General features: G+C 35.0%; 1 protein-coding gene and 1 long non-coding RNA gene across 8 annotated transcripts in view; one reads left to right on the top strand and one right to left on the bottom strand.

Moving 5' to 3' along the window:
* LOC126744996 (uncharacterized) overlaps nt 1–13,606 on the bottom strand; it is a 431,319-nt gene that overhangs the window by 82,856 nt on the left and 334,857 nt on the right. The gene's annotated exons all lie outside the window — the stretch shown is intronic.
* LOC126744986 (pumilio homolog 2-like) overlaps nt 1–13,606 on the top strand; it is a 335,676-nt gene that overhangs the window by 68,602 nt on the left and 253,468 nt on the right. For all 7 annotated transcript variants that reach the window (XM_050452611.1, XM_050452614.1, XM_050452613.1 and 4 more), the window contains one exon: nt 2,655–2,769. In XM_050452611.1, the coding sequence (XP_050308568.1) occupies nt 2,655–2,769 (115 nt within the window). The remainder of the gene's footprint in view (nt 1–2,654; nt 2,770–13,606) is intronic.

Below are 13,606 nucleotides of genomic sequence, written 5' to 3'. Positions count from 1 at the left end.
TATTAGTATGTAGATTTGCTTCTCTTATCATCTTAGTTACAAGTTGATGTCTACAGTTTACTTGTTCAAGGGTGTCTCATGACAATTCGTCTGCAAAGATATGAGATGAGAATTAGAGCAAGGACTTTTTAATCAAATACCACAATAATTGGATGCATTATAATCAGTATTCATGGCTTATATGTGGTTCTAATTTAGTAGTAAATGAATAGACGGTTGATAACTCTTATGTGCATTCATACTTATTTAATTTGAATAAAACCAATGTGCAATGTTCAAATATGGTTCATTCATGTACGCTTATCTGCACATCATTAACTGCAAGAGTTTTTTTTTTAGTTTTTCAGTTTAGGTGGTACAGAGAGTAGAAAGAAGTAGTAGAAATCTTATGGTTCTCTTTTCAATTTGTGATTTAATATGTTGACTCCGCATCCTACACCTGAGTTTGTCAAACTTGTATACAAAATTTTTCTGTTGAATCATTTACTCTATATTTCAGTTTTCCGATTTAAGACTGAAGTACCAACAAAAAAGAGTCATTGGAAGAAGTGTCATTGGACCCTTCCTGTTTTTGGCTTTTATCAATAATTTGTCTAAAGCTGTGACCTATGACTCATCCAGCCCAACAAACTTTGCTGATGACATTACAGGATCATCTGTGTGGTTTGCTGCCAACAAACTCCTCTTGAACTGTGACAAGTCAATATTTTTAGGGTTTTTAACTTCCCAATCTCGGAAGCAATTCCCTGAGGAATTGCAGCTCTTGTCTCAGCGTAGTATTGTCAAAGTCTACTTGTGAATCAAATTGAACATGTATACAAGAAATTAAACTTTGCTTGCATATAAGGGTGTTGAAATGTTTTCAACCGCAAACCACTTTTCTAACTACATACTATGCTATATATAATATATTCTGGGGAGGAGCTGTAAGGTGGCGTGACGATTTAATTATTCAAAAGAGGGCACAGAATTAGTGCATCAGGGGACTCACGCAGAGTGAAAATTAAATATTCCTACACATCGACTTCCTTTAGCAGAGTGTGGCCTTATGTATACGTCTATTAAGTTCTATAATAAGCTTCCACAATCAATGAATCAAGAAGGATCTCAACAAACATTTAAGAAAAAAACAATTTATTTTAGAAATAGAACCATATTTGGTGTCTCAATACCTAAACTTTTCCATATCTCTTAAGTAGCAAGTAATTGACAAGTTTATGTTAAGTTAAACTTATGTAAAGATGATGACGTGACTCGATGATGGCGAGACGTATTAATTTATGTGTACGAAATTATGAATTTATAAGTTATGAGTAATAAATAATTGGTGTATTTATTTAATTGAATAAAAAGGACATTCTACAGTTGTCTTTGTATAATCTTTGTGTTATAATCAGCTTTGTTTTAGCTGAAAATTTGATTTTAGGTACTTCTATTAAAAATGTCGCATTATTTGCTGAATTATGTAAAAAATTTATGCGAATAAAAATATACTGATACTGATAGTTAAATTGCAAGAATTCTAAAGGCAACACAATCCAAGGCTTTGCTGACAAAATGTAACTTTAATGAATATTCCCTTTTTTTGATTGGCATCGTAGTTGAGTTATAGCACTCCTATGTCCAAACTCATGGTTAAGCTACTTTAGAGCAAAATACTATCCAGAAGTGTATATGCATAGAATATCATTATTTCCCACTATCAAGAAAAAAAGTAAAACTCCAGATGGTGTAAATTCAATATGAGAAATAGTTTTCTTGTTCTCAATAGAGCATCAACTATTTTGGTCTATTAGGAACTAAGGGATTGTAGGAAAATCAAGGTGACCCCAGATAAAAATCTTAGTTTCAATCATAATTAATTAATTAAGGGAACTCACTGTGATCTACCAACCTTTGAATATGACAACCTACCTCTAACGATCCTTATTGGCTTCAAACTCCTCTACTTAGACATAAACATTAATTAGAGAATAAGGTTCAGAGGAAAAATTAATTAATAATAATTTGAAGTCAAAACAAAATTTATTGTGTAGAGAAGAGTGATTACAATGATCTGGTAGAACAAGTACGAAACCAATATAAAGATTTCCTTGAAGTTTTAGCTTATTTTTTTCAACAAAGCCTGATACTGACTCCCTCAACATTCATTCATTCTCAATTCATTCTGATTTGTCCAAGGTCTTAAAGGAATCGCCAAATTCTTTAAAGACAAGTAAATAGGACTAAAACTTTGACATCCACAAACACCAACTATCCTAGAACTTATGAAACGGCTGGGCACCGGCACGAAAATGCACTATCACTCTTATTACATCCCCCGAATGGATAATTTAATCTCTTCAAAGCAAATACTTCGAGAAGTTTTATAAAGTCGACTTTCGGATAAGTTAATAAAGTTTCCCTGGTAAGAAACTTCAGGAAAATTTCTGCGGAAAATAGAGAAAATTGACTGAGGACGAAGGAGCACGAGTGCAGTAAAACGTTACGCGGTTGGATGCACGTCTCTTTGAACAGGAGTTTTTAATGTATATAACCACCAGTAATTTTATGGTCGCTAAATTTGTCGGAATAATCAACACATTTATTTACTACTGGCTTGCTATATTCGATCCTAAAACGCAATTTTCTTAACAAATTATTTATTTTTTCAGATTGCTCCAGCAGCAAAAAAACTGTGGGGTTTAGAATCCAAAGATGGAAAATCACTTGCCTTAAATCATTTAAATCACGAAGGAGTATGGCGAGATCCTACGTGGGCTGCACCTGGTAAGTCTAATTTTTTTTTTGTTGGAAAAAAAAATTCATTATATTTTAAAATTAAACGCGCAACGTTTCCGTGGAATCGTGTTTATTATATGATGACACGGTGATTTTCGTACCTACACCATTGAAGGTTTACTTTGATCGTGTATTATGCTAGCAGGATATGACTAGATAATATTTACTATAGCGGAACAATAATATTGCGTTTCAGATACATATACGTGTTGTATATTAGGAATGTTGTGCAATAACCATTAACGAGCAGCTTTAGCTCTTGATTTTACTGTTACTCTTCATTTTATCAGTTGCTGATTTGCTTGTTGGTGTCAGTCTCATTGATCATGTTATTTATCACCCACACAGTCTTAGTTCTTTGGGACTCAATAATGAGGAAAATATTCTGATGGAACTAGGGGCCACCTGGTTTAAAAAATAGATAGATAATAGTTACATAATAAAACACTATTGGCTAAATATCTTGAGCCAGTTCTGGATCTTTCTAGACGGCTAAAATCAGGCACTTGTCAGGTCAGGCCTATTGTTGTTTCTTTTTACTGACATTTTGCTTAACCTGCAACAAACACTGTAAAATATACACACAGGGTGAGGTTTAAACGTTAAACTTTATGAAGAAATCGACAGTCCTATAACCTATTTATTTGTTGGTCCATTGTGTAGACTATTTTTGGGCTCAAAAACGAGGTCGAAACATGACTTTTTCCGAATTTTCAAAGTGCTCTCATTCCCTTAGTTCTGCTCGAATCTCGTTATAACCTGGTGTTTTCGTAATGTCGGTAATCTGAAGAAGAAGTATACCCGAAAAATGAAAAAACCCAAACTTTAAAGACCGATATCTTGGCTTCTATGGGCACTATCTAAAAAATTCCAACGGTTCTGTCTTAGTTTCGTCGTTCTGAATCCAACGAGACTATCCACAAAGCTTTAGCACTAGCTTTTACGATAGTCGAGATATGGCATTTTTGCTGTCCATTTTTGGCCTCAAAAACGGACGTCGAAAACGACTTTTTCAGGATTTTCAAAGTGCTCTCATTCCCTTAGTTCTGCTCGGATCCTGTTATAACCCGGTGTTTTCGTAATCTAGGTGACCCAAATAAGACGCAGGTATACTTAGTTTGATTTCGAAAAAAATCAATTTTTGGTGAAAAAATTCGATACGGGGGGGTATACCCGAAAAATGAAAAATTCCAAACTTTGAAGGTCGATATCTCGGCTCCTATGGAAGGTATCGGGAAAATTCCAACGGTTTTGTCTTAGTTTCGTCGTTCTGAATCCAACGAGACCATCCGCAAGGTCGTAGCTCTCCTAATAGCTGAGATATGGCATTTTTGATGCCCATTTTTGGCCTCAAAAACGGACGTCGAAAACGACTTTTTCAGGATTTTCAAAGTGCTCTCATTCCCTTAGTTCTGCTCGGATCCTGTTATAACCCGGTGTTTTCGTAATCTAGGTGACCCAAATAAGACGCTGGTATACTTAGTTTGATTTCGAAAAAATCAATTTTTGGTGAAAAAATTCGATACGGGGGGGTATACCCGAAAAATGAAAAATTCCAAACTTTGAAGGTCGATATCTCGGCTCCTATGGAAGGTATCGGGAAAATTCCAACGGTTTTGTCTTAGTTTCGTCGTTCTGAATCCAACGAGACCATCCGCAAGGTCGTAGCTCTCCTAATAGCTGAGATATGGCATTTTTGATGCCCATTTTTGGCCTCAAAAACGGACGTCGAAAACGACTTTTTCAGGATTTTCAAAGTGCTCTCATTCCCTTAGTTCTGCTCGGATCCTGTTAAAACCCAGTGTTTTCGTAATCTAGGTGACCCAAATAAGACGCTGGTATACTTAGTTTGATTTCGAAAAAAATCCATTTTTGGTGAAAAAATTCGATACGGGGGGGTAAACCCGAAAAATGAAAAATTCCAAACTTTGAAGGTCGATATCTCGGTTTCTATGGGAGCTATCGGGAAAATTCCAACGTTTTTGTCTTAGTTTCGTCATTCTGAATCCAACGAAACCATCCGCAAAGTTGTAGCTTTTACGATAGTCGAGATATGGCATTTTTTATGCCCATTTTTGGCCTCAAAAACGGACGTCGAAAACGACTTTTTCAGGATTTTCAAAGTGCTCTCATTCCCTTAGTTCTGCTCGGATCCTGTTAAAACCCAGTGTTTTCGTAATCTAGGTGACCCAAATAAGACGCTGGTATACTTAGTTTGATTTCGAAAAAAATCCATTTTTGGTGAAAAAATTCGATACGGGGGGGTATACCCGAAAAATGAAAAATTCCAAACTTTGAAGGTCGATATCTCGGCTTCTATGGAAGCTATCGGGAAAATTCCAACGGTTTTGTCTTAGTTTCGTCGTTCTGAATCCAACGAGACCATCCGCAAGGTCGTAGCTCTCCTAATAGCTGAGATATGGCATTTTTGATGCCCATTTTTGGCCTCAAAAACGGACGTCGAAAACGACTTTTTCAGGATTTTCAAAGTGCTCTCATTCCCTTAGTTCTGCTCGGATCCTGTTATAACCCGGTGTTTTCGTAATCTAGGTGACCCAAATAAGACGCTGGTATACTTAGTTTGATTTCGAAAAAATCAATTTTTGGTGAAAAAATTCGATACGGGGGGGTATACCCGAAAAATGAAAAATTCCAAACTTTGAAGGTCGATATCTCGGCTCCTATGGAAGGTATCGGGAAAATTCCAACGGTTTTGTCTTAGTTTCGTCGTTCTGAATCCAACGAGACCATCCGCAAGGTCGTAGCTCTCCTAATAGCTGAGATATGGCATTTTTGATGCCCATTTTTGGCCTCAAAAACGGACGTCGAAAACGACTTTTTCAGGATTTTCAAAGTGCTCTCATTCCCTTAGTTCTGCTCGGATCCTGTTAAAACCCAGTGTTTTCGTAATCTAGGTGACCCAAATAAGACGCTGGTATACTTAGTTTGATTTCGAAAAAAATCCATTTTTGGTGAAAAAATTCGATACGGGGGGGTAAACCCGAAAAATGAAAAATTCCAAACTTTGAAGGTCGATATCTCGGTTTCTATGGGAGCTATCGGGAAAATTCCAACGTTTTTGTCTTAGTTTCGTCATTCTGAATCCAACGAAACCATCCGCAAAGTTGTAGCTTTTACGATAGTCGAGATATGGCATTTTTTATGCCCATTTTTGGCCTCAAAAACGGACGTCGAAAACGACTTTTTCAGGATTTTCAAAGTGCTCTCATTCCCTTAGTTCTGCTCGGATCCTGTTAAAACCCAGTGTTTTCGTAATCTAGGTGACCCAAATAAGACGCTGGTATACTTAGTTTGATTTCGAAAAAAATCCATTTTTGGTGAAAAAATTCGATACGGGGGGGTATACCCGAAAAATGAAAAATTCCAAACTTTGAAGGTCGATATCTCGGCTCCTATGGAAGGTATCGGGAAAATTCCAACGGTTTTGTCTTAGTTTCGTCGTTCTGAATCCAACGAGACCATCCGCAAGGTCGTAGCTCTCCTAATAGCTGAGATATGGCATTTTTGATGCCCATTTTTGGCCTCAAAAACGGACGTCGAAAACGACTTTTTCAGGATTTTCAAAGTGCTCTCATTCCCTTAGTTCTGCTCGGATCCTGTTAAAACCCAGTGTTTTCGTAATCTAGGTGACCCAAATAAGACGCTGGTATACTTAGTTTGATTTCGAAAAAAATCCATTTTTGGTGAAAAAATTCGATACGGGGGGGTAAACCCGAAAAATGAAAAATTCCAAACTTTGAAGGTCGATATCTCGGTTTCTATGGGAGCTATCGGGAAAATTCCAACGTTTTTGTCTTAGTTTCGTCATTCTGAATCCAACGAAACCATCCGCAAAGTTGTAGCTTTTACGATAGTCGAGATATGGCATTTTTTATGCCCATTTTTGGCCTCAAAAACGGACGTCGAAAACGACTTTTTCAGGATTTTCAAAGTGCTCTCATTCCCTTAGTTCTGCTCGGATCCTGTTAAAACCCAGTGTTTTCGTAATCTAGGTGACCCAAATAAGACGCTGGTATACTTAGTTTGATTTCGAAAAAAATCCATTTTTGGTGAAAAAATTCGATACGGGGGGGTATACCCGAAAAATGAAAAATTCCAAACTTTGAAGGTCGATATCTCGGCTTCTATGGAAGCTATCGGGAAAATTCCAACGGTTTTGTCTTAGTTTCGTCGTTCTGAATCCAACGAGACCATCCGCAAGGTCGTAGCTCTCCTAATAGCTGAGATATGGCATTTTTGATGCCCATTTTTGGCCTCAAAAACGGACGTCGAAAACGACTTTTTCAGGATTTTCAAAGTGCTCTCATTCCCTTAGTTCTGCTCGGATCCTGTTATAACCCGGTGTTTTCGTAATCTAGGTGACCCAAATAAGACGCTGGTATACTTAGTTTGATTTCGAAAAAAATCAATTTTTGGTGAAAAAATTCGATACGGGGGGGTATACCCGAAAAATGAAAAATTCCAAACTTTGAAGGTCGATATCTCGGCTTCTATGGAAGCTATCGGGAAAATTCCAACGGTTTTGTCTTAGTTTCGTCGTTCTGAATCCAACGAGACCATCCGCAAGGTCGTAGCTCTCCTAATAGCTGAGATATGGCATTTTTGATGCCCATTTTTGGCCTCAAAAACGGACGTCGAAAACGACTTTTTCAGGATTTTCAAAGTGCTCTCATTCCCTTAGTTCTGCTCGGATCCTGTTATAACCCGGTGTTTTCGTAATCTAGGTGACCCAAATAAGACGCTGGTATACTTAGTTTGATTTCGAAAAAAATCAATTTTTGGTGAAAAATTCGATGCGGGGGGGTATACCCAAAAAATTAAAAAACCCAAACTTTGAAGACCGATATCTTGGCTTCTATGGGTGCTATCTAAAAAAATCCAATGGTTCTGTCTTAGTTTCGTCCTTCTGAATATATAGAGATTTTCCACAAGGTCGTAGCTCTTATATTAGCTGAGATATCACATTTTTAAAGCCCATTTTTGGCCTCAAAAACGAGGTCGAAACATGACTTTTTCCGAATTTTCAAAGTGCTCTCATTCCCTTAGTTCTGTTCGAATCCTGTTATAACCCGGTGTTTTCGTGATGTAGGTGATCTGAAGAAGACGCTGGTAGAGTTAGTTCGATTTCCAAAAAAATCGATTTTTGGTGAAAAAATTCGATACGGGGGGGTATACCCAAAAAATGAAAAAACCCAAACTTTGAAGACCGATATCTTGGCTTCTATGGGCGCTAGCTAAAAAATTCCAACGGTTCTGTCTTAGTTTCGCCCTTCTCAATATATAGAGATTTTCCACAAGGTCGTACCTCTTATATTAGCTGAGATATCACATTTTTAAAGCCCATTTTTGGCCTCAAAAACGAGGTCGAAACATGACTTTTTCCGAATTTTCAAAGTGCTCTCATTCCCTTAGTTCTGTTCGAATCCTGTTATAACCCGGTGTTTTCGTGATGTAGGTTATCTGAAGAAGACGCTGGTATATATAGTTCTCAAGCCAGTAGTAGGCAGGAACAAGAAATTATGCGGAATGTTGACATTATTTTGCCATGTAACTAGGAGCATCAGAAGTGGGACTTAGTTTTTGTTGTTGAGTTTGAGCGATGTTACATAAGCAAGAGTTTAGTTCTTCAATACGGACCTCAGGTTGCACAACTTGTCGATAATTACTTTTATTGCGAATATTGTCTATTATCCTTCACCTGTTGTAATATGTATGTTTTGTGAGCCTCACCACCCTTAATCCTATACAAAATAAAATACTTATCTAACCTATAACTTGATTTATTAAAATGCGCCAGCTGGCTTTCTAGTAGGATTAGGAAATACGAATGTAACAAAGACATCATTTTTCGCGGTTGCTTTTGCCCACGCACAATTTGGGTACCGACTACGTATTATTCTGATTGTTATTTTATATGGGCGCCGCTACCTTGGCTAAATTTATAGATATATTACTTCTTTGTTAACCGACCGTGTTACGTCTTTATTTATAATCAGAATTAATTGCTTGCTTTCGTCATATATAAATTCAGGTAATAAAACTTGCAAAAACTAATTCTTTCATCATATCACACCTCAACATCACGCACTACGTATATCGAATTAAAAAAAAAAAAAAAAGAAACAAAATGAAATAAAGGGAACCAGGTCAAAAAAAGCAGCGTTGACGTCACGCGGGCGTCCTTTGGAGGGGCGTGCCGGGCGTCGGCATTGTCGTCCGGGCGACAAGAGGCGCCGCGACGCCCGTTTCCATGACGACGTGCGCCGTCTGCGTGCAGACGTGGCGCGTTTGCTCGTCACTTCGCGGGGTTTCGATAACCTTTTTTGCACTTTTCCCTTTCAGAATTTGAACTGATTGCGTCAACGCTTTGTTCAATTACGATCCCATTTGTTTGTTCGGATTTTAGCATTTTAAACTTAAATGTCGTATAGTAACGAATAATAGCTTTGTTCGCGGTGACAGTTCTGGACAAGTTTAGAATTACTTCGCATGCGCATTGTTAAAAACAGCGTTCGTGGTTACTAGTCTTGAATTTCTAGTTCGAAATCCTGCGTTCGCGGATGTTTTGTTACTTGTTCAGGATCAATCTGTAACCAGTTCAATCGATCTTTGGACTCTCATTAGAATTTTGAGTTCTAGACTTGCGCAGTAGATTTTTAATGACATGTATGCCGACTATTTGCTCTGTTTGTGATTATTTTCTGATAAGTGATGCTTATTTTATTTTATTTCATTTCATATTTAAAACCAATAATAGTTACTGTTACAAATAATAATTGCTTGTCCTACTGTTTTTTATTAGTTTTATGGGTATATTGGATAATTTGAAAACATTGTCTCATAATTTGACGATAAACTGTATTTTCAATATTTTCGAATGAGCTCAGCATTGACGAATGAACACTGGCAGATCGATTTGCTGCCATATTATAAAGAACAGGAATGAGACTCAGAAAAAATAACTGCCTTAAAATTTATCACAGTATTTCTTAGCCATGTCTCTGCTTTAAATCTTTACTATTTAAAGAAAAACAAACTTTTCTAAACAAAACAATCGGAAAACATAACCTATACTAACCCAAATAAATTTAGATGTTGACAGTTGAAATAAATTCCAAACCGGTTATGAGTCACGCATGCGCCTAACCTTAAAGGATGAAGAGCTCCTGACTGATCCGGGATGCGTTCAGAATTTGTCACCGCGAACAAAGCTAATGACTGCAGTGATTCACTTCACAACTTAGTATCACCATCTACATCATCAATCCATGCCTTGAAAGCTCGGGTACCAATAGTTAGGATACTGAAAAAGCTTCTATGACTTGACATATAGATGGCGGTAAGGAAGCGAAACTATAGCCTCGAGAGTGTCAAGCATATATGTTCTTAGAAAATTGAATTCCTAGAATAAGCTTAAATGAAAACTAGAGGCGAGGCGGTTGAATTCACAATTTCTCAGACAATGATGTTAAATCGATTTTTAAATTTTTGATACAATATAATATACTCTAATTTAAAATTATTGCTTTTTCAATCGATTTGTAATATTGTTGACGTAATAAGAATAAGAATAGTAATTGACACTAGCTGCCTATACACTATTCTCATATATATACCCCCAATTGAAAATATTGAGACGTACGAATTATTATTTGAATATCTTTCGTCCTTAATATATCTTTATCAGGCCAAGGTAATATTGTTTAATGATTTTAACTTACCTGAGTATAGTAATACGAGAAACTTAAATTGAAATGTTGCTTTTGATTGAAAACTTAATTGAGTTTTGTTCCGTTAAAAATTGTCATGATTTTTCGTTAAAAGAGGATATTTTTCATCCCTCACTTCTTATAAAATTTAAAACGACTTTGAATAAACAATTTCACTATCATCTCAAAGTAGAAAATGTCTTCTTCTTCTGTCTGATTCCAGGAATTGTAGGAACTCTAAAATTATAGAAGACATTTTCTACTTTGAGATGATAGTTGCCCAAGTTTCTACAGAGTCAAAAGCCTTCTGGTAGTCGATAAATGGTAAATCGAGTGTTTTCTAGCCTGCAAACATGACTTTTGAAAATTTAACTAATTTAAGAGCAATAATAAATAATTAAATAAATAAATAATCTTTATTTAGTACTTGGCTAGTTGAAAAAATTGAAAAGTAAAGAATTTACCTTTGCTTTACAAAGCATATTACAAAAAATAAAAATTATCTTATTAATATGTGTCCTTTAAAAATGTTCAAACACTTTTATTAAAAAATTTTAAATTAGGTGTACACTATTATTTCTGGATGAGCATTTAAGATGCGAACTCCCTTATAAAATAAATATTTTTGTAAGGCTGTCGTTTTAACCGACTGTATGTTATAATTTTGCCTGGAAGGAATATTATAGTCATGAAAACTCAATTTAGTGGTTTTTGCAATAAGAGTACGAATTTACGAAGTGTCTGAAGATGGTCGATAGTACTGAATCTCCTTACGGAATCCCGTTTGTTTGATTAGTTATTGAATAAGCTGATATTCGAAAGTATTTAGTAGTATTATTAAAGTAGAAGAATTATTTTGTAACTTCTTCTTGAGGCGATTTCCAGTCATCTGATCAATTTGGTGTGTCACTTCGATTTACCGCTATCTGGACCTTGACCTTGAATCAAACAATTATTTGAGTGCATTGAAAACACCAACAACAGTAATATTGACACCACATCAGTTATCAGTGCCATAATTATTGTAATTGACGCGTAATTATCGCAATCGATAATCGGTGTCGCCTCGATTAGTATGTGGAAATGCTCATAAACTAATTTAGCAATGGCATGACAGGAACTTGCATACATAGAAACTTTACTGTAATTTATTTTAGATCATATGACCAGGGATACCAAATTAAAACAAAATAAGAGAATGATAGGTGGGGGTCTCAGTAGGTCTAAGCTAGCATAAAGTACGATGATTATGATTTCTTGGATTTTTAGAAAGTTCATTGAAGACGTGGAATACTATAAGGTTTAGAATAGTAGGCTGCAGACGCAATGTCAAATAGGCACTTCAAATAAGCAAAAACCGAATACTTCTACATTTCGGCTTCGAATGGAAAATGTTAAATAATATGTACTTCGACTGTCTGCAAGAAATAAAAAAGGAGCTAAATTTTCAGGCAGTTATATTTTATACAACTAACACCTCCCATGCTTCATTTCTTTAGAAAAAAAAATAATGGCTTTCATTGCTCATATAGTCAAATGGCTGTCTTAACTTCTTATTCTTCTAGGCAAATTATTACAGTAGGAATAGTGCTTTTCATATTTCAAGTGCCTGGAAAAATGTAAGATGTACTTTTTTAAGCTTTTGAGTTTATTTAGCCAGGAAGTGGAATTCATTTTAGCCTGTTCAAGATTTAAAAAGTTGTTGGAGAACCAATTAACTGACAGTCAAAGAAGAAATAGAAAATGGCTTTAATGAAGTTATATCTTGCGTTTTCTTATTAATAAAAGTATTATTTTAAATGGTTTTATCAGTTAAGACAAGAAGAAATAGAAAATGGCTTTAATGAAGTTATATCTTGCGTTTTCTTATTAATAAAAGTATTATTTTAAATGGTTTTATCAGTCAAGACAATGTATAAAAAAGTAAAACCTCCATTCTTTGGCAGAGGCTATCGATTGTTGATCCTAATGAGTATGGAACTAGTGTGGACCACAGTGGACAAACAATTGAGCACAGAATCAATAATGCCTCTAAAAATATGAATAATTATTTAAAAAAAATATAATGCGACCCTGTCTCCATCTGACATCCACACTTTGACTAAATGACAAGTGACGGTTAACGCATTTTTCAGCTGTCACTTGTCAACAGAATGAAGGTTGGAAACCGACAGAGTTGGACTTGGAGTTTGATATTTTAATTATTTAAAAAAATACAAATATTTTGAAATAAAAAATCGACAATTTTAAGTGGGTGTAGTGTTTAAATCGTAATAAATTATTTTTTCCAGGCAGTTGAAGTATAAAATTAATAATACCAACAAAATATGTTTAAACTGTCTCTAAAAAATAAAAAAAAAAATACGAAAATAATTAAATAAGATCTAATTAAAAAATAATTAAATAGTGGAAGATCTCAACATTTAACTTATAGTAAAATTGTACAAATCAGTGGATGAATTACTGTAATAAATAATATTTTCTAGGCAGTTGAAATATAACATTAATAATACCAATAAATTATATATTATTATATTATACGATCATTTAAGAAAAAATATTAAATTAATTAAATATGAATAAAAATTTTAACTACCTAAAAAAATTATAATGCGACCCTGTCTCCAACAGTCATACACACCTGGACTTAATGACAAGTGACAGTTAACCCATTTTTTATCTGTTACTTGTCAACAGATTGACAGACAGGGTTGGACTTGGAGTTTGACATTTTAATTATTTAATAAAAAAAATTATACAAATTTAAAATAAAATATCATTTTATAGGTGGACGAACTTAATATTAAGTTTATTGTATAAATCAGTGGGTGATGGGTCTAGATCGTAATAAATAATTTTTTCCAGGCATTTTATGTATAAAATTAATAATACCAACAAAATATGTGTATATTGTCTCTAAAAAAACTAAATAATTAAATTACATAAAAATTTATAATGCGACCCTGTCTTTAATTGTCATCCACACTTTGACTTAATGACAAGTGACAGTTAACGCATTTTTTATCTGTCACGAGTCAACGGAATGACGGTTAGAAACCGAAAGGGTTGGACTTAAAAATTGATATTTTAATTAA

Source organism: Anthonomus grandis, chromosome 15, assembly GCF_022605725.1.
Source record: "Anthonomus grandis grandis chromosome 15, icAntGran1.3, whole genome shotgun sequence".
In the NCBI taxonomy this organism is placed as follows: Eukaryota; Metazoa; Arthropoda; class Insecta; order Coleoptera; family Curculionidae; genus Anthonomus; species Anthonomus grandis.
Note: the sequence above shows the minus strand (reverse complement) of the source record. Positions and strands in the feature narration are given on the sequence as shown.